The following is a 21140-nucleotide window of genomic DNA, read 5'->3' on the forward strand; positions in this document are numbered from 1 at the left end:
ATCCAGCGCGTCGCAACGCGCTGGTAGCCCTACATAATGTACACTGTCACGTACATGTACATGGTGGTAGATCTACATGACTGTACTGAGTAGATCTACACACACGGTACAGTAGATCAACCACGACTCGGGCACGAGTGACGCCATGCTTGCATGATCTGAGCAGCATGCCGCATGGTGCACCGGTGATGCATGAGCAGTGCCAGTGGTGCTTCGGTTGCGAATCCGGGAAAAAACCTTGTCTACTCATGCGTGACCAATCATGAGATGACATGCCTGGGCAGAGTGCCAGAGTGTAGAACTAGTATATACGTAGTATAGTAGTACTTTCAATTAATAATTTACTAGAACTGCAAAATACAAAATCCTACTGTAGACTACAGTATAGTACTCAGTGCAAATGTCAAAATTTTAATGACTGCGACACATTTTTGGAGTGAGCCACTCACTCAGGGACAGTACAGAGAACGTTCCAATCGCGGCATTAATAATAACTATTAGTGGCGTTGCTCATCAGGATGTAGACACGGCTTGCTATCGTTTATGTGCTCAGTTCCTATCCCTAGAAATGCCAGGCTGTGAGACCGTGATGATCTCTGATCACCTATTTCCCTTCCCCCCCCCCCCTCCAAGCCTACAACAAACATGACTCATGACTCATCTGTCATGAGAGACATGCAGATCATAACGGATTGTCCCATGAAGGAACAAGCACACACAACTGAAATACACACACACACACACACACACACACACACACACACACACACACACACACACACACACACACACACACACACACACACATACACACATTAAACGACTAAGCTGCCCTCATTAGGAGCGAACAAAGGGGATAGCATCATGGCTTCACGGCAGAACATCCGGCTTCGTGCATCTGCAGATCCTGCTGCTTGCGATATCTCTCGCCGCAAGCACAGCAAAACTTGGACTGAAGACGCTCCCTCGTTATTGGTCGCTTGCCATGCGCGCGCTCTCTCTCTCTCTCTCTCTCTCTCTCTCTCTCTCTCTCTCTCTCTCTCTCTCTCTCACACACACACCCATCCACACACCCACATACATACACACACACACACACACACACACACACACACACACACACACACACACACACACACACACATATACCCACATACACACACACACACACACACACACACACACACACACACCAGACAATGTCAAGATATTGATCTGGCTCATTGCCATGAAAATGCATAATAATTATAGGATTGTGCCACGACGTGTTGTTCGACAACGGGGTCATGTACATAATATTATTATTGTGACTATCAGCATAAATTACAAGCATATTCAAGTTTTTCAAAGCCAATGAATGATAGATATCATGCACTGGAGAAAGAAAATTTGAGAGAGCGTATGAGAGAAAGACTAGGGGACGGAATGATCTAGGAGGGAGAACGTTTCAATATCAATAATTATGTGGGTTAGTCATTTGAAGTTTTTAAAATGCTACTCTGTGATATGTGACTCAGAGTCAGAGTTCAAGAGCCAGCAACGTACGCGGTGTTGATACAGAGACATCTTACATAAGCATTAGCACAGGCTATAGTTAAATCACAGACACTATCAAGATGTAAGTTGCATAGCATGCTTGGTCTCAGAAAGCAGGTATCAGTTCAGTTGGGTTAGGAATGCTGGACCCAACATCAGACAGAACGTCATCAAGGTTCGGAACTCTGATGTCGGGTACAATGTCACCAAGAATGGGAAGGTTGGCGTTCTCCACAATGTCACCAAGGTTGGGAAGGTTGGCGTTCTCCACAATGTCACCAAGGTTGGGTAGGTTGACATTGGGCACAACATCACCAAGGTTCAGGCGGTTAGAGCTGGGCAGAATTCCACCAAGGCCGGGAAGGTTGGTGTTGGGCAGTATGGAGTCAACTCCAGGTATGGCAGCACCAACAATATTCCCAGCCGACGGGTTAGTCACTACCTCCGATTTCTTCCACAGAAACACTGTGCAAAACGAAAATATAGAAAAAAAACGGTCATTACAGTCCTGTTGATCGCAATCCTCAAAGTCATCATACATGATCAGTATACCGTAGTCTTGTATAAAAGCCACGGCTTCTACGACTTTCTTGGTGAAATTTTGCAGGCTTCTATATGAGACAGGCTTCTTTACAAGACAGGTATGTCTATGTATGTCAACACTAAAACCAGGCTTATGTGTGATTTGATGGGCCCAAAATTGCGGCTTCTATTCGAGGGCGGCTTCTATTCAAGTGCGGCTTTTATACAAGACTTTACGGTAGACGAGTCCATCCCAAGGGTAGGAGAGACACTTACATGAACAGACAGAAAGAAAGAGTCGGGATTCAGCAGAAACGAGATGGAGGCACAGGGCACAGACCGGGAGCCAGCTACCGAGGAGTGGTACGGCCCGAGGTGGTCCGCTACAGGGCTATACCGAGGAGTGGTACGGCCTGAGGTGGTCTGCTACAGGGTCGATCATCTCCCTATGCTCAGTCTCATTACCGTGGGAAGATGCACCTCTAGATCAGTGCATCAAAATTACAGTAAAACCGGTAACTAACGACCACCCCTTGGGGTCAGAGAAAGTGGCCTTTAGTGGCAGGTGGTCCTTGGTTAGAGGTTTGCACCGCACAACCATATGTGAGACCGGCGTCCGTGCCTGGCGAAGTGTGGTCTGTAGTACCAGGCTGGTCGCTAGTCACGGTGGTCTTTAGTTACAGGTTTTACTGTAGTACCAGGCTGGTCGCTAGTCACGGTGGTCTTTAGTTACAGGTTTTACTGTAGTAGCAGGCTGGTCGCTAGTCACGGTGGTCTTTAGTTACAGGTTTTACTGTAGTACCAGGCTGGTCGCTAGTCACGGTGGTCTTTAGTTACAGGTTTTACTGTAGTACCAGGCTGGTCGCTAGTCACGGTGGTCTTTAGTTACAGGTTTTACTGTAGTACCAGGCTGGTCGCTAGTCACGGTGGTCTTTAGTTACAGGTTTTACTGTTGTACCAGGCTGGTCGCTAGTCACGGTGGTCTTTAGTTACAGGTTTTACTGTAGTACCAGGCTGGTCGCTAGTCACGGTGGTCTTTAGTTACAGGTTTTACTGTAGTACCAGGCTGGTCGCTAGTCACGGTGGTCTTTAGTTACAGGTTTTACTGTTGTACCAGGCTGGTCGCTAGTCACGGTGGTCTTTAGTTACGGGTTTTACTGTAGTACCAGGCTGGTCGCTAGTCACGGTGGTCTTTAGTTACAGGTTTTACTGTAGTACCAGGCTGGTCGCTAGTCACGGTGGTCTTTAGTTACAGGTTTTACTGTAGTACCAGGCTGGTCGCTAGTCACGGTGGTCTTTAGTTACAGGTTTTACTGTAGTACCAGGCTGGTCGCTAGTCACGGTGGTCTTTAGTTACAGGTTTTACTGTAGTACCAGGCTGGTCGCTAGTCACGGTGGTCTTTAGTTACAGGTTTTACTGTAGTACCAGGCTGGTCGCTAGTCACGGTGGTCTTTAGTTACAGGTTTTACTGTAGTACCAGGCTGGTCGCTAGTCACGGTGGTCTTTAGTTACAGGTTTTACTGTAGTACCAGGCTGGTCGCTAGTCACGGTGGTCTTTAGTTACAGGTTTTACTGTAGTACCAGGCTGGTCGCTAGTCACGGTGGTCTTTAGTTACAGGTTTTACTGTAGTACCAGGCTGGTCGCTAGTCACGGTGGTCTTTAGTTACAGGTTTTGCTGTAGTACCAGGCTGGTCGCTAGTCACGGTGGTCTTTAGTTACAGGTTTTACTATAGTACCAGGCTGGTCGCTAGTCACGGTGGTCTTTAGTTACAGGTTTTGCTGTAGTACCAGGCTGGTCGCTAGTCACGGTGGTCTTTAGTTACAGGTTTTACTGTAGTACCAGGCTGGTCGCTAGTCACGGTGGTCTTTAGTTACAGGTTTTACTGTAGTACCAGGTTGGTCGCTAGTCACGGTGGTCTTTAGTTACAGGTTTTACTGTAGTACCAGGCTGGTCGCTAGTCACGGTGGTCTTTAGTTACAGGTTTTACTGTAGTACCAGGCTGGTCGCTAGTCACGGTGGTCTTTAGTTACAGGTTTTACTGTATCTGCTTGTCTCAGCTACACATTCCTCTAACAAAAGATGTACAGCTAGCACAGTGTGCCTCGCCGCATGCGAAGAACGGTTCAAGAGGGAGAGACTCGAGTCAGGGATGTACACGGATTGCAGATTTCTTCTCCATAATCAATTATACACTGAATATTCCGTGAACGCTGGAATTGGTAGAAACTAGTACTGCCGGCATGGCAATGCCTGCCATACCAGCGGCACTAGTCTTGCTGGACTGCATCACCGTATTTGCCAGAGTGTGGTGTGCATGCGGAAAGTTAGACTGACGCACTCTCATGCCAACCGCGATCATTTCCATTTCACAGTGCACACTTTGGGTAAGTGGTGCTGGTGACAATCTTAGTTTTGGTCATACAGTACTGCCGGGCGCCGAAGAACGGGCCAGGCTAGAGTTTAACCGATTTTTAAGAACGGTGTAGACTGGATTTTTTGCAGATAAGAACGGAACCGTAATATACACTATAATGCACACTCAGATGTATATCTCTGTATAAATGTACACGTAAGGCTGTACCATCAAATAGGAACGAAACTGCCGTGTTCGCTAAAGATAAGAACGGGCTAGGCTAGAACCCTGCCCCCCCCCCCCCCCTCAGTTCTTCGGCGCCCGACAGTACTGTAGGCGATCCGATCTGACTATGGCTGCTTGCTTGAATGTTGCACAAGATACTCGGGTGAACATAGTTAACATGTACAGCTACTCCAGAGAACAAGTACTACTTGTAGTACATTCTATACTGTGTTTAGCATAACACTCCTCACCTCCAACGCCTATAAGCACAGCAATCAGGAATATAATCGCCAGGATCAGTGCAAAGCAAGCCTGCAACAGCGGTATACATACCCGCACGCACACACACACACACGCACGCACGCACACACACACACACAAGAAGACAGTGCACTGTACATCAATCAGTGCTACACAATAGAGAAAGCTGTGAGCAAGTGCCTATATCTATGCATTCAGTTTACAGTATAAAAGTCTTGTGGTATGAACTCATCCCAGAGCAGTGTAGCTCATTCTTCGGGTTTAGTCCAGATGTTAAACGGATAAATTGCAACAGGGTGTCATGAATTGGAACTTGAAAATCGATATCCAGCCTACTTCGGACCCTGCTAGCAACATGTGGTGACATTCTATAGTTAACTTCAGTTCATTGCATTTCACAACAAATATCACATGCAAAGCAGCTTAGACACTCGACTCTGATGCAACCTTGTCAGTGATCATGTAGGGATTAATGAGGAGTCCAGATCAAGAGAGTTTTAAATGGAAGCAATACACAAAGTTGTATAGCTCAACTCGGCACACAATCATGCAGATCCAAAAAAGGGTAACGGTCTTGCACGAGTGAACTTCCCTGGGCCGCTCCAAAAGGCAAGGCCGGGTGTACATGTATCTAACACATTGACATAGCTTCAAGACTGCCATTCTTTGGGGTATTGCAAGTACTCTGATACCTTCACATTGTTCACACACATCCGCCGTCGAATCTTCTCTGTCTGCCTTTTGAACTCTTCAGAAGATTCTTCCAGCCGATCTGAATGAACATGGAATGAGAAGAAATAAGAAATGAGACAGAATCGAGAAAGGCATAATCCTTTGATGCAGACTTTGCTCATGCCTAAGTCTAACTGTGCATCGGCAGAGCTGAGTGGACGTTAATCCTGGGTAAAGATAGGCACCTGTTGAACTCTACCACATGGCCACACGGCACAGTCATGTAGGCTACAACTCCAGCAAGTCCCCCTGGCCTGAATCAATGTGCCATGATGTGGACCATTATTGGCTCCACCATGCACATGCCATGCACACTTTCCACACACATTCAGTCACAGGGCACAGATGTGAATCCACTCTATCGAAAATTCAATAGAAATAATTTTTTTGATTTGCGTGAGACTCAGTCTGACTGAGTTTCCCGCATCTGAAGAAGTTTCACCGTTATCCTGAAGCAGCAAAGCGCAAATGCAGCTTTTAGAGCGCTGCCATTGGTTAGCTTGGATGCCAAGAGTCACGGACTTCTTTAATCCTAGTAAGTTCTATGAAGAGTAAGTTACCATACACAAATGCAGCTTTTAGAGCGCTGCCATTGCCAAATTGGTTAGCTTGGATGCCAAGAGCGACTAGTAAGCTCTATGAAGAGGAAGTAACCATACCTGCTTTTCCTTCCAAAGCATCCAAGCTCTCTCCTCTGTCCATGACACTCTCCACATTCTGTGCAGTAAGTTCTATGATCTGCAGGCATTGAGAGCAACAAAAAAACAGATCACATTACAATGACGAGGTGTCCACGGAACACTTCAACTGTGGGGAATAAGTGCTGGTCATTGCTCACTGTTCACATACCTCGTCTGGAGCAGATCCATGATTCGGTCAATATAGAGGAGAGGGGGTGAAGGTTGGGGGTGGTAATATTCTGAATACACACACAATGCCTTTGGATGTCCGAGTCGAAGAAGTGTACATTATAAATAATCAGTTTGGTGTCCCTCTGACACAGTTGCCACAATCAGCATAGGAGTGACAGAATCCATCAACTGCCTGGAGGTCACTGTGCAAGAATTTGACTTCCTTCAAAAAGTATTTTCGTTCAAAAGAGAAACAACCTGAGCAGAGTAAAAGTGATTTTGACCCTCAGTCCCTCACTGCAGGGGAAATATGGTCTAAAATCAAAATACCACTTCTTGTAGTCTTCTGGGTGCTGAGTCGGATGGTGTTGGTCAGAGGAAGCTGTGAACCTTCATCCTTTCTACAATCCCAAGTGAATCCTCCCCACCACCACCGACATGGGAGAAGCGCACCCTACTAACTTAGGCAGAGATTGTGTGCAACATTTCCGCACTGGAAGCACCATCACTTCATCGAGTCGTTTCCTTATAGAATCACGCGCAAAGGTGAGACTTTCAGAAACTGTCGACTTCTGGGCACTGAATTGAATAGTGTTGAACACCTTTTTTTATTGATTCAACAAGGCTGCGAGAAATCAAGCAAACCTTACCCCCACTGGAAAAGTTGCCATTTAACTTTCTATATCAGACAAGGAAGTATGAAGGAGAGGGAAATGGTGATATTGTACTCAGGAGGCGCTGTACATACGCGGCCAAAAATCAGTGCTATGAATTCACAAGCAGCTAGTCATTGCGCTGAAACTCTTCACGTGAGGTGACAAATGACGTGACTACTGGACTGGAGCTGTGTCCGTGTAGTGTTTGAGCTAGTATCATTTCTCTCTCATACTTCTCTAAAAATGGACTCGGATGGAGAGCCAGGGATAAATTTATAGTAAAGAAAAAAAGGACCAAGAAACTACAAGTAACGCTATAATGTCCACTAACACCACCAAACCCTTCCAAGTTGGAAGGCTGTTGGAGTGCGCATTCAAGATGTGCTAGAGCTGTTAGCCAGTTAGTTGTAGAACGTCAGTATTGTCGGTCAGTGTCGTGCAAAGTTATCGCATGAGCTGATTGTTTAGTAACTGGTGGTGACATTATAACGTAACTTGTAGTTTCTTGGTCCTTTTTTCTTTACTATAAAGTATAAACCTCTCTAATACTTGCATATTATACATGTATAGAAGGTGATAGGTCATTGGTGCTAGGCATTAGGGCTAAATCTCAGTACGCGCCTTTCCGTTGCAGTCTATAAAGGATGGCTAAGACTTTCTTAATTTCTTTCTCGTAACTTCACCGATAAGAATGGGTCAAAAGCGTTTAGTATACGTTTCTGACAGTTGACCGAGTAATACAAATTGGACATTTTTCATTTTGAAAGTTTACTCTTTGGGAATATTTCTACATGTGTAATGAAAGTGACGCAAACCTTCCTTGGATCAACAACGCTGGACTCAGCATCAAGGAGAGTGTAAGTTGTGAAAGCTGATCATAGGCCATACTTGCCCATTTTAAAATTCTAGCTTTGGGGCATTTTTTTGTTATTAGTGTAAGCCGCTTTCTCTGAGCCAAGCTGCTGAGGCCACACAAGAAGAAACAGGTCTGTCCGCAGATCGTGAATACTGTAGTAGCAGTTCCCTCGACAGTTAAGAAAGGGCTTTCATTGTACACTACTGCCGGGTGGTGGACAACGGAGCGCCGAAGAATGACCAGGGTAGAATTTCACCAAGCACAGTATACCAATGTTTACACACTGACTCAACTGTGCATAGACTGTGGAACATGAAAATAGGAACGGTCTAGGCTAGGAGGCTGACACACCAGTTCTTCGGAGACTGGCAGTACTGTAGTGTTACTAGGAGGGTCGTACCACTCCAAGCTCTGTGCCGCTGTGAGCCTTTCACGCCGGAACTTGTGTGCATCATGTGTGTGTGTGTTTATGTATGTGTGTATACTTTATTTATAGTGGAAATCAAAACCGATGGACCCACTAACTTGCTGGCGGAAACGCGGTGCCGGTGTGAATACCAAGTTTACACTTCCTGGGGTTGGCGGGTGCCTGTGATGTGGCGTGCTCTCGCACATGTACCACCATCCCGGCCTTCCCACGAGTGTGAACATACCCTCCCCCCCCCCTCCTCAATTCACACCCATTGTTGGTGTTTACTATATAAGATCACTGTGCAACAAAAGAGCTCATTGTACTGCATGCAGTGCACTCAGTGCAAATAGTGCCGTTTAGGTCTTGCACAGCGTAGTCTCAGTTAAAGGGGAAGTATACCCTAAAATCAAATTTTCACCAGTTGTAGTCTTCGGGGTGCTGAGTCGAATGGTCTTGGTCCGACTCGGAGGAAGCTGAGACGCTCCCTTCCTCCTTTATTCCCAATCGAACTCGCGCACTTCCACCGAAATTGGGTGACTGTGCCCTACTAGATAGGGATTTGTATGTAAAAAGTCACTAAAAATGCCGTTTCGTTCTTATAAAAGCACGGATGACCGCGATTGGTCCATATGTTGTAGTCTCTTGGCCGCTGAGTCGACCGGTTTTGGTCCGAAAAGGCTGCGATGCAGCGTTCGGCCCTTATTCCCAATCGAACACGGTTGAGTAAGCGGCCACGTGCTCATGCGTACACCAGTCGCCTGGTCACCGTGCCTGCAGGCTACAATTTTCACATCAAGGTTCAACTCAAAGGTTCAAAGCAGGGAGTCGTAAGAGGCTTTTACGACTCCCTGGTCCAAAGGTTCAACTCTAGTGACATAAACGGGCCCAAACAGGCTGTAAATGAGCACATGACCGCTTACTCAACCGTGTTCGATTGGGAACAAGGGCCGAACGCTGCATCGCAGCCTTTTCGGACCGAAACCAGTCGACTCAGCGGCCAAGAGACTACAACATATGAACCAATCGCGGTCATCCGTGCTTTTATAAGAGCGAAACAGCGTTTTTAGTGACTTTTCCATACAAATCCCTATCTAGTAGTGCGCAGTCACCCAGTTTCGGTGGAAGTGCGTGAGTTCGATTGGGAATAAAGGAGGAAGGGAGCGTCTCAGCTTCCTCGGACCAAGACCATTCGACTCAGCACCCCGAAGACTACAACTGGTGAAAATTTGATTTTAGGGTATACTTCCCCTTTAATATGCCCCCTGCTTTTGAACACAGGCTATTGGGATTGGAGCATTCCCGGAGTGAAAATCATCCATGGATGTAGCATTGGAATGTACTTACCACCTCCACATCATGATTCAATCGCTTGATCGCCTCTTCCTGCCTTTTCTTCTTGTCTTCGAGTGACTGAAGATATTTCCGCTCCCTCTTCCTCTGCCGTCGCTCTCGTCTTGCAGTAGGGCTTACGGCTGCTCTCAGCTTACTCGATGCTGAGCGCGACCTGTTATATCAGGCAAACAGAAGTATGATAATTATCCTCTAGGAAGCTAAGTCTCTGCAAAGCAAGCTGGAGTGGACAGCCGGGGATGTTGCAGCACCTTCAGAGCAGTCGTGTCTGAGGGAGATGGAGGAGTGGGTAAAGTGTACAAAGCTGAAATAATCTGCAATAGCTTCAACCTATCGTGAGAATAAAGATTTGAAACCTACGCTTGCTATGTATTACACAAGAAACAAAAAATAAAAATACACATGGGACGCCAAGGGTGTGCACAAAAAAAGAAGAAATAAAGTAAATTATCGTGTCCGTTCCCGAAGGGAACTCACGACGGTCACTAACACCCGGTAAACCCTAGGGTGTGCATAGGGATTTAACATAGTTGTAAAACATCTTCTAGTAGCATCAGGCACCATCATTTACATACGTTTTGTTAGAAACTCCGCGGTTTGAATGACCGTCAACAGGGCTCTAGCCAAAGGGGGTAGGGGGTGCAGTGCCCCCTACTCTGATGCCACCACCCCCCCCCCCCCCCCTCTCTCTCTCTGTTAGCGCACAACCTTACAATCAATCACCAACAGTGTCCTTGGCAAAAGTGCTCCAGCACCGTACTGAATGTTGGGTTTGACAAGCAAGATTTGTACAGTTGTGCTGTTGGAGGGCAATTGCTGTTTTGGGAACCACTATCAGGGGTTGGTATGCAAATAACATGTCTTGTGTGCATTTAATTGAGTGGCAAACCGGTACCTATGATGTCACTTTCATACAATGTATCCCAAAAGATGAAATGACGATCTCTTCACGTCGCACGTTTATGGAGTTGAATCATGTGTGAGTGGCCGCGATGGAGTTAACGAACAAAAGAGTTTAAGTGATGACATGATCCCAAAACAGAAGATGGTCTTGGCACACGACTGGCTGAGTGCCCTATTGTGACATATGCCACATTATGTTCCAAATAGTGATACCGTATTATCTCTAATATAAGCACAGTCTCCAATAATAGCACGTCTCCAATAATAGAACACCTCGGGGCGGCATTCAAAAAATAAAGTGCTCAGTCTCCATTATAAGCACACTGTGTAAATTCATTATCTGTACCGGCGAAAAAACCCTGAAATGTGTGTGTCTGACATGAATTTGGCATAGCAACATGCCTCTGAAATGAGGTTGAAATAATAATGGAACAGTCTCCAATAAAGGAACGTCTCCAATAATAGCACGGGGCGGACGTACATTGAAAAAATAAAGGACCGTGCTTATATTAGAGATAATACGGTATTTTAATTTTCTGCCCAGCACAATGCAACGTTTTTCTGAGGACGTTGTTTTTAGAACCGTCAAGAAAACATCGATACACGCAATAGCCAGCTTCAACAGTTACTTACATATTCTGAACACGTCCTTACAGGGATTTCTCCTTCACGCTCTCAGTTCATCTCTCCAACTCCAGGATGCGTAATAAGCAGCGTAACACGGTGTGGCATTCTGCTGGTGGTCGATAGTCCGTCCACAGAGCACACACTGTGACAAAGTCACTGGACTGAAAGGACATGTGACGAACAACTCTACCACCTGAGAAAGATCTTCAGGTCTGTCTCACAGCGCCACAAGAACGTTGCTATACGTAGTGTAGTGGCTAAACGAGCACCAATTCATTCGCTAGCCAATACTCTGACACTGTTTAGTGGATGAAGTCGTGTCGTTCAGAGCATTTCCAGCTCACTCCACGAACTGCTCGCCTTCCAATAGGCGAGTCACGCATTCTGCGATCGACACTATTCCAACCATGCACTCCACTACTATGCACGGCTACCGGCGTCGTCAACGACGAACGACCATGACTAGCTATCCCGTGCCAGCCGTTTACCAGCGCCATCCGGCCAGTGACGATGACCTAGCAATAGCAATGAAGTGCAGGGAAGTAGATCGTTGACAGGCCGAAAGAAAAACGATGTTTGTCTTTCACAAATCAGATCCACGAGTTCAGTGCTCGTGATAAGCAGTGCTCTGATTGCTTATCTAGCTAGGCCACTGCCAGAGAATATTGCCCAAGCTTCAGATTCTACATAACCGTTACTGGAACATGCACTAGAATCTATCTCAAAAACACAAGACGCCTTCAAACCCAGGAGCTCGATGCCACACAACTACTTCACAAGAAGTCAAGAGCAAAAGCGATCGCCGATTTTTTTAGATGTTGCACCGCACGTGCACATGTAGATCTACCCTCGAGGCCGGCCTCATGCAGCGCGTGTTCACTCCTATAGTGTCTGAGCATCACAATAATCAGGCACCTTCGCCGAAGGGTCTTTCCCTACTTTGACATGCGCGTCCTAAATCCTTTGTTCCGTTCTGGCGTTTTAAACTTTTATTTTGCTTGCTTTCCCTCGCCTCGCGATCGCCGAGCGCCAACACTTGCCGGCCAGGCTTGGTCGATTACAATGCAGAATGGAAAGTTCTGGTGCCAGTGGTGGGTAAAGATCTTTTTATTCACCAGCTTCAGCATATCTAACCTTCTGCTCGTCTTTCGATCTGAAAAGATTTGAGGTAGCCCATTCATTTCAGACTTCCTAAGTTCCTTGTGCTACTTTACATGATTTCATTTGCTTGAGCTGATGCTGAAGGCATTTTGCTCTCGAGTCTCGTAGCCTCGCCCTTCTGCACGTATCGCTGCATCCGCAGTACAGATGCCGTCAGTGGACATGGTGAAAGCACCGGGCTTCGTAGTGGTCTGCACATTCGGAGAGCCCTCCGTGATCGCAGCGTTTGATTGATTCTCCACTTCCTTGTGTTCCTTGCGCTGCTGTTCGGCACAGACAGGGCACATTCGTAGACACACGAAATAATTGATTTGGCAGTTTCGGACAGACTGATTCGCGTCTCGCTCGTTTCGAATAGTGATTGTCCTTTGTGGATTGCCCTGCGCAACCAGTCGTGTTGCCCGTACATTTGTACCCGGGTCTGGGCCATCGGAGTGCCATGGACACGAGCAGTGCTGGATTTGCAGACATTGAACTGCCGTCAATCACACCCGAGGAGAGAGCCGACCTGCAGAAAGAAGCTCTTGAGTTCGAGCGGGAGGCGTTGGTACGTGACCTGGAGCCCACCGAGTACTTCTCCTATCTTCGCTCGAAGCGAGTGCTGGACGCTAGCGACTGCGAGGATATACGGTCCGAGCGCACCCGAAAGAGCAAATCCGAGCGGTTCCTGGATGTAATAGCGTGCAGAGGTTCAGCTGGCTATACGCAGTTCTGCAAGGCCGTGCTGGAACGGCGTGTGCAGGCGCACTTGGTCAAGAAGCTGAACGTACGAATGGCTGAGCTGGAAAGTTCATTCCGGAGAAGGAAAGGTAATGTACATACTTTCAAGTAGGCAGATCTACACTGTAAAAGTACCTACCGGTACAGTGGTACCACCGGTTCACAGGAATTTTATAAAAATGCCTTTCATTCATGACAAGAAAGTGAGAACAGCAAGTAAACAGTACTCACTCTAAGTAAGTAAATGATTTGTTAGTAACTAACTTACTTAGTAAGAGTTGAAAGTTTGGCGAGTTAATTGTTTTACTTTGTTTAGTGGTTTTTAGTGAAGTGCACGTGCTGCGATCGCACATGCACTTTTTCTGCGGCGCCGCCAAAGCGTAACTGGAAAGTTTGTTGATTTTCGATACGCCACAGAGATGCGAGCGGAACCTCCTCGTTGGCGGATCTGATTTTGCAGAATCTGCGTGGTGATGGCTCTGGTGTGCCACTACTGGTGGTGTTTGGTTGCCGTTTGGGATTTTTCCATTGTGTTCTTCTTTGCCAATGTCCTGTTTGCCCTGGAAATCTCTCAAACGATACTGCGTCGTTTTGAGTGGATACTTGAAGAAGCTGGTGAGGAAATCTATGCCCAACTCACGGCCTTCTTGGCCCCGATTGCGCACGAGAAGCGACGTCGTTTCTCTCTCCAGCAATACGTCCGCCAGAGTATGCAGCATATGGACTGCGACCAGGGAGTAGTAGAGGGCTGTACCGCTCTCTCGCTGCAACTACAAGCATCCACGGTGACGCGAGGGTCGATGATGGAGAAGCGGCAACGAAGCCCTGTTATACACTCCGCCGTTCGATATCGATGTAAAACAAGCTAAGATTCAAATACATGTATAGCTGTACCGGGCTGCAGTGAGTGTGCCCAAATCCATGAGGCCGCGACGGTGCTTGACAGGAGCCATTCAGCAGCCTGTCGGCAATCAGGATCCATGATAGTATAGCTCTACTAACGAAGGTCGCTTCAACGAAAACTACTGAAACAATTTCAAAGGACATGCACGTGCATCTTCATTCCCTCCGCCAAAGCGGAGCGTTGAGGAACACAGTCATGTGTGACCGCTGCATCGTGTGTTCCGCAAAAGCGGCTGCGGTGGTTAAGCTTTTCACCTCCGCAAAAGCAGTGGAAACTTGTCATGTGTGACCGCGGCCTTAACGGGCACAAAGTTTAGCAAACCTGCAATAACACATCCCTCTGTTATTCCTTTAGTACAGAGGAAAGAAGGAATAGAATGCAAGTAATGTCTCTCGAGTAAATTTAACGTTGATTTTTTTCTCACTAAAACATTAAACGTTGTGCGTCGTTTGCGATTCAACCCTTTCAGTAAACTGCAATGGCATAGTTCCACTGTGCTTGTGCCTGGCTCTCTAGATCTCTAGAGGGAGAGAGAGAGAGTTATGTTTTGCAGATAATGTTGCCTCCTACGGGGGCTCTACGACTGTTTTGTGTGGTATTCTTCCTACATAAGCTATGCCGTTTTTGAGTGGCTTGGAATATGCGGTGAAAAGTGTTCTTATTCGCGAAGTGTTGTTGTGCCTGCAGTCGTTATTAGCGAAGTTGACTGTAGTAGTAGTCCTACATATTGCCACGCTGGGCTGGTGTATTACACCTGAATGTAACAGTTAGTTGGTTGCAGCGACCCTGATCTTTACCTGCAGGTTGTCTCTGAAACCAGGCCAGCCATTGCACATACGGTGCGTTTGGTGCCAGGGAATAGCAGTCTTGCAGATCAGGCGGCTGCTGCAGCTAGGTGGTCTCTTCAACACGTTTACAGTCGTTTCTCTTTAATACCAGCCCTTTGTAAATCAACACCCTCAATAAATCAGCATAATTTCCGGTAACCAAAAAAATGTCCTATTGGTGCCAACTGCACCAATAGATCAGATTGCCAGCCTCCTACCCAATCCAGAAGAATTTCCGAAACACATATGATGCCAGATTATGAAGGCACCACTGTACATGTATTGTGTTTCCTCTGTTACAGCTATTGTCTTGATGAGTGAGAAGTGGAAGAAGGAAAACCTAGCCAATGTCCGGCGAGAGAGCATTATCAGTGAGGAGGAGAGGCATAACATTATCGAGTCCATGCGACACGGTCTTCCCATTCCGTCCCTCACCGCCATCAAGGTCTCATCGAATGACTGGGACACTGACGGTCAGCTCAATGCTCTATGTGCATTCCTTACAGCTCCGTGTGCATTCCTTACTGATCCGTGCATTCCTTACATCTCCGTGTGCATTCCCTACAGCTCTGTGTGCATTCCTTACAGCTCTATGTGCATTCCTTACAGATCCGTGCATTCCTTAGAGCTCAGTGCATTCCATACAGCTCCGGGCATTCCTTACAGCTCTATGTGCATTCCTTACATGTGCATGATCTTGCATCTCAGTGCGTTACATTGCATATCGTGCAAGATGGGTAACCGGTGCAAGATGGGGTGGGGGCTGAGTTTAGCTTCTGATGATGGAAATGCAAGCTATCGGACAATCATAGTTCTTGATCTCTCTGCTACACAGATACGCAGTCCCGTATTTTGCCGGCTATAAACCGACCTCTCAGCAATAACCAAACTAAGAAAGGCTTAATTTATAAGAAGAAAAGAGGACCAAAGAGCTACAAGTTACGCTATAATATCCACTAACACCACCAGTTACTTTACAATCAGCTCATGCGATAACATTGCATGACACTGACCAATGGTACTGATGTTCTACAACTAACTGGTGTAGTGGAACTGTTAGTGGACATCATAGCGTACTTGTAGCTCTTTGGTCCTCTTTTCTTCTTATAAATTGATCATTGTCTCTCCACCAGAGTGTAATTAAGAAAGGCTTGGTCAACTGACAACAACAGGGTTTCCCGGAAACCCGGAAATCTTTGCGATCCGGAATCCTTCGTATTTTTCGTGATGGATATTTAATCGCAGAAGGAAATCGACTCCTATTGGAAACATCTCCAGGTGCAAATTGGTCTGCGCTCGCAAATCGCAAACTAAAACGGGCGAAAACGTTTCCCGTTTGACAGTAACTGCCATTAGTGAATATGGGCCAATATTCACTAGTTATACAAACCGAGGCGAATATATACTTTGAGTATCTAGTTCTGTCGTTGAACGTGGTCGTGACATTGGTGGTGACGGTGATCTTCGTTGTGGCTGTGGCCGTGCGCGTGGCTTTGATCTGCGTGTTTTCTTTGTATCCAGACTATCCTAGTTACCCGGAGCGGAGTTCATCACCAAGCTCAGCTTCCAACAGCCGGTCAGCAGTGGAGTGCTATCAGAAGCATGATTCCAATCCGTCCGTGGTGATGTCACGCTATGGCTCCTCCAACTCCAGCTCCGTTGGATTGGTGGGAACTGTTACACCTGATACATACGTGCTGGGTTCGCTCAAGGATGACGGTAAGCATTCGGAATGTCTGCCTGTTCCTTTCATGTGCACATGTTAGGGTTCTAGCCAAAGGAGGGGGGGGGGGGAGGGGGAGGGGTGTGCTCCCCCCCTCCTGATCTGATTGAGCGCCTCCTGTGAAAATGTGCCCCCCCCCTACTCATTTGTTGATTTGTGTTTTTCAGGCGATTCAATGAAAATGCAGTCAGTAGTCACTAACAGGGGGCCATAAAGGGTGTGAGGTGAAGTCGGGGGTTCACACACACACACCCGTATTTTGCATGGCAAGACAATTTTGGAAATGGACAAATTGATTACGGGGTAACTGTTTCCCCTGCTGCCCCCCCCCCCCCTCCTCCCCTTACTATTTTGACCTGGTCAGAACCTTGCATGTACTGTCGTGGACGTGGAAATCCAGTCGATTGACCGGGACCAGCGCCCTCAGCCCGTACAGAACAGTGCACAGTCATGTTGATCTGATGTGACCAGCGCGCTGCGGCGCATAATAATTATGTGTGTGTACTGCTTACCCACGGCTGCTTGGCCAGCGCCCTGGGGCCGCTAGACGTGCGACCGGTTTTCCATGTCCACGACAGTACACGTACCTCAGTCTGTTGGTTTTCAGTACTGCGCTTTGTCGACGGGGCATGTGAGTCAAGTTGTGGGTATGATCAGCTTTGCCACGTCATACGAAGCATCTCAAATGATGAGATTTGTATATGACCCCTATCTGCCAGCCTCATGTCTTTGACAAGATTTTGTGTAGCTAGTTCTGCATTTCCTTTGACTCATAGTGATCCTGTTGAATAGGTCTGTCTTTCATTGATGCATTGTATAATAGGCTTGTGATTGGTTGTTGCTTGTAAATCTGGTCTCTATTTCTGTTTTCTTCCATTGTATGAAGCTGTTATCCTGTTTTGTCTGTGCGCGCACGTGCGTGTGTGTGTGTGTGTGTGTGTGTGCGTCTGCGTGTACGTATGTTTGCTTGTGGATGACTGCGTGTCTTCATGCGCACATAATATGCCATGGGGTGGGTATATGTGTGTGTGTGCATGTCTGTGTCATGGGCTTTACATGCTTGCATTTTTCATGTTGCAGATGAACAGCGCCGGTCCTCGTTCCCCGTTCGTCCCATGTCCTGACACTGTCGATGAGGGATACTAAGGCATTGGAATCCAAGTAGAAAGCTGGGTAGGGCACGGAGAGAAGTGTTCTGCCTTATTGAAGTACCATAATTCGTTTTTTTAAGAACTCGCAGACATGTATTTTAAAACAGATTCTGCCGGCATATTGCAGCTGACATTTTGCTTCGCTTGAATAATCCCAATACTGTACGGGCCATATTCAAAGGACTTCTCCACATTTTAACTGCTATAACACATTACCATCACGCATGCTACTTTGGTTTATCACTGAGGCCGTAGTCTGGGAATGCCACATCAACGAGTTGAGCTTATGTCTACTTTCTTCGCCCATTGAGAACAGCCCTGGTATATTTGCTAAGGCACTTTTCTTTGCATGATATGATTTGTTCAAGCAGCTGTAAAGATTGCTTATCGTGTCTGACTAGACGGTCGTATCATTGTATCATTGTGTATTTCCTGAATATATATCTCAGTACTGCTTGCATCCGGTTTTTTGTGTGCCATATACATATATGCTGAAAGATTTCTGTGATTTGCTTCTAAACTACTTCACACTTTAATCAAAATACCTGTTTTGACCAGGAAGTTTAATGAAATATTAATTTTGTTATCACAGTACTACAACGTTTAATTTAGTCTGCCGGCTTTTCCATGTTCTCATACCTGTGCTTGACCTAGGAGACCGTGGATGCCCATGTTGGCAAAGGTAGTGTCTTGGGTGGGTTTTGTTTTCAGCTATACATTTTAGTAGCTCTAAATAGCTTTCTCGGAGACTAAATGCAAACTAGAATTACGCATGTGTGTGATTATACTGTTTAGTGTTTATGGATAGTTGTTTAGTTTCTGCTTGCATCCGCCGCGTACAATACAGAGAGCGGCCTTCCACTGCACAGTCTGTCAGTCCAGCTGTGGAAGTGTGGACAGGTCTTATCAGCAGTCCCCTGATGGTGACAACCGCAGCAAGACATGCTACATCATTTCATGCCCGTTATGACTAGGAAATCAAGGAGACGCCTCCGAGTCTTTCGGGACTTGGCTGACAGCGAATTTTCGCACCTCCCAGCAGAAAAAAGTCGGGGCTGAGTGACCATGGTGTACTGTACCGAGAAGTCCGGCGGAGTGAGAGCGCAGCCGCAGAGTCATTCATCGACAAGGCAAAATAGCGCACACCCTTGTCCTCGAACAAAAAGTGTTTCTGCGCTCACAGTCTGACATCTACGTACAAAATACATTGCTGTTTTCTTGACACATTTCTTGGCTTGCTCCTCCAACCCTAACCCGTCAATCCTTCCAATCTCTTTGTGGAGAGAGAAAGGGAATGCTCAAGGAAAACTCGTTGCCACCAGGTACAGCCCATGGCTGACCTTGCTGAGAAGCCTGAGGACTTAGCAACCAAAGAGTGGAGGGGTGACAGAATAGTTCGTCCTGGCCTTCGGAATCTGCAATGGCGAGCTGCCGGAGCGACCAGCAGTGCTTCGTTTTGTTCGCAAGCGTGGTGGGTGTAGCGCTTTGGTTTACTGGTAAGTCACAATGTCAATGGCCAGGCCAGGGGCAGGGGTCATTCCGATTCACAATCCCATTACTCAATCAGATCCCATAATCGATGCAGTGCCCTCAATATTCGACTGCAGCCAGTGCAGGGCCGATGTACATACATGTACCACCCACGTATTGACGATAGACCTTCACCACCCATTGAAAGATCCGAGCATGGTGGTGCAGCGATGGGCCAGTCATCACTCCCTAGCCTAGGGCCCTATTGATGCAAGGCCTTCCTTCCTGCCGGAGGTTTCGCAGACGCTCTGATGGAAATCACAGATACAAGTCATAGCATACCGAAGCAGCTAGCTGGTTACCACTGCTAATCACTTGTTTAGACTCCTAGCATTTGAGCGCTGCAGGAAGGAAACGTAGAAGAACATAGTATTTTCATCCAACCCGGCAATCATCCAAGGTATTGTCCTGTGGCCCCTTTGTGTTACATATACATTGAAGAAAAAATCTGAAGCCAAATGGTGGGATTTGAACCCAAACTGTCAGATTCTCAGTCAAAGAACTTGGGGAACATACTACAGCGCTGGCAACTGAAATCCGACCCCCCTGCCGACGCGCCGCGCCGGCAAGGGGGTCGGATTTCAGTTGCCAGCACTGTACAAGTGACAACTGCATAGTAAGTATAGTAGGTTTGTGCCCGAGCAAAAGCTTGTGCATGACTGTACAGTCAACTGTTACTTTGCGTATAACGCCGACACTCGGCGGGGCATCAGAAAAGTGTCCTTACCCGAAGTCTCCTTATAATGCATTACAGTAACAGCTAGGTGGGACTTAGATCCGCAGTCGTTATTAGCGAACTTGACTTTATTGGTATTTTCAATTGTGTGTGTGTGTGTGTGTGTGTGTGTGTGTGTGTGTGTGTGCAGGGAGGGAGAGGGGGGGGGGGGGTACCGACACATACGACTCATCCATGTGTACACTCAAACACACTAAAAACACACACACACATCCAGTGACAGACACACACACAAACACGCATCCATGTACCTTGCACCATGTATACGTCCGTCGCAAGACAAGCGTGCGAATCTGAAAATCCACTGCATGTGCACCCACAGACTTTCTCTTATAACAACAATAGCGGATCTAAATTTGACACTGAAATACACACAAATACATACGCATATACATGCAGGTACCGGTACATATTAGATAAACTTTGTTTTTGTTCAAACATGTTGGTTGACAACATGTATTAAACAAGGACGTGGACACCGTGTTTGGAAACAGTGACCTTTCTACAACATGGATGCTTGTAGTAAGGTCACTGTTTTGAACACGGTGTCCACGTCCTTGTTACATGCTGTCAACCAACAGACATGTACTGGCGTGGACATGAAAATCCAGTCGATTGACCAGGGCCGGTGCCCTCATTGTCTCCGCTCATACAGAACGCTGCGTGCAGTGCACATATCGATCCGACGCAACCAGCAGCGCATAAATGCTTGTGTGTACTGCTTATCCACGGCTGCATGGCCAGCGCCCTGGGGCCGCTAGATGTATGACCGGATTTCCAGGTCCACGACAGCACATGTACAGTACACACATAAACACATGCATGCATGCACACACACACACACACACACACACACACACACACACACACACACACACACACACACACACACACACACACACACACAACAACAACAACAACAAGACACATGCATGCACACAGACACACACACTTTCCATGTCAGGGCTCAAACACACCACTTCCTCTGTGCTATGTCATTTTGAGCTATACAGTCGTTCAGACTTGGAATGGCATTCATACCCTGCGGGCGTGCAACGTGACATTTCTCCACGAAGAAAATCATGTCAGTAGGCATGCTGG

The 21140-nt window shown here is 46.9% G+C and overlaps 3 protein-coding genes across 3 annotated transcripts in view; 2 read left to right on the plus strand and 1 right to left on the minus strand.

Moving 5' to 3' along the window:
- Positions 1 to 1210: 1210 nt before the first annotated feature.
- LOC135819348 (uncharacterized) lies at positions 1211 to 11312 on the minus strand. The gene is made up of 6 exons (XM_065332539.1): positions 11294 to 11312; positions 9752 to 9911; positions 6292 to 6370; positions 5593 to 5672; positions 4891 to 4951; positions 1211 to 2001 (listed from the first exon to the last, which is right to left on the minus strand). Coding segments are annotated over exons 1-6 (741 nt in total). The 5' UTR covers positions 11296 to 11312; the 3' UTR covers positions 1211 to 1642.
- A 996-nt stretch (positions 11313 to 12308) lies between these two features.
- Positions 12309 to 18367, plus strand: LOC135819349 (uncharacterized). Its single transcript, XM_065332540.1, has 4 exons — positions 12309 to 13257; positions 15202 to 15372; positions 16421 to 16618; positions 17703 to 18367. Exons 1-4 carry the CDS (start codon positions 12888 to 12890, stop codon positions 17744 to 17746), a joined length of 783 nt encoding a protein of 260 aa, XP_065188612.1. The 5' UTR covers positions 12309 to 12887; the 3' UTR covers positions 17747 to 18367.
- Positions 18368 to 18908: 541 nt separating this feature from the next.
- The window catches only part of LOC135819350 (fibrillin-2-like), a 30099-nt gene continuing 27867 nt past the window's right edge, over positions 18909 to 21140 (plus strand). The window contains exon 1 of the mRNA XM_065332541.1: positions 18909 to 19269. Within this exon, the coding sequence (XP_065188613.1) occupies positions 19194 to 19269 (76 nt within the window). The 5' untranslated portion in view covers positions 18909 to 19193. The remainder of the gene's footprint in view (positions 19270 to 21140) is intronic.

The sequence above is a fragment of the Sycon ciliatum genome, chromosome 6, assembly GCF_964019385.1.
Source record: "Sycon ciliatum chromosome 6, ocSycCili1.1, whole genome shotgun sequence".
NCBI classification, from domain to species: domain Eukaryota; kingdom Metazoa; phylum Porifera; class Calcarea; order Leucosolenida; family Sycettidae; genus Sycon; species Sycon ciliatum.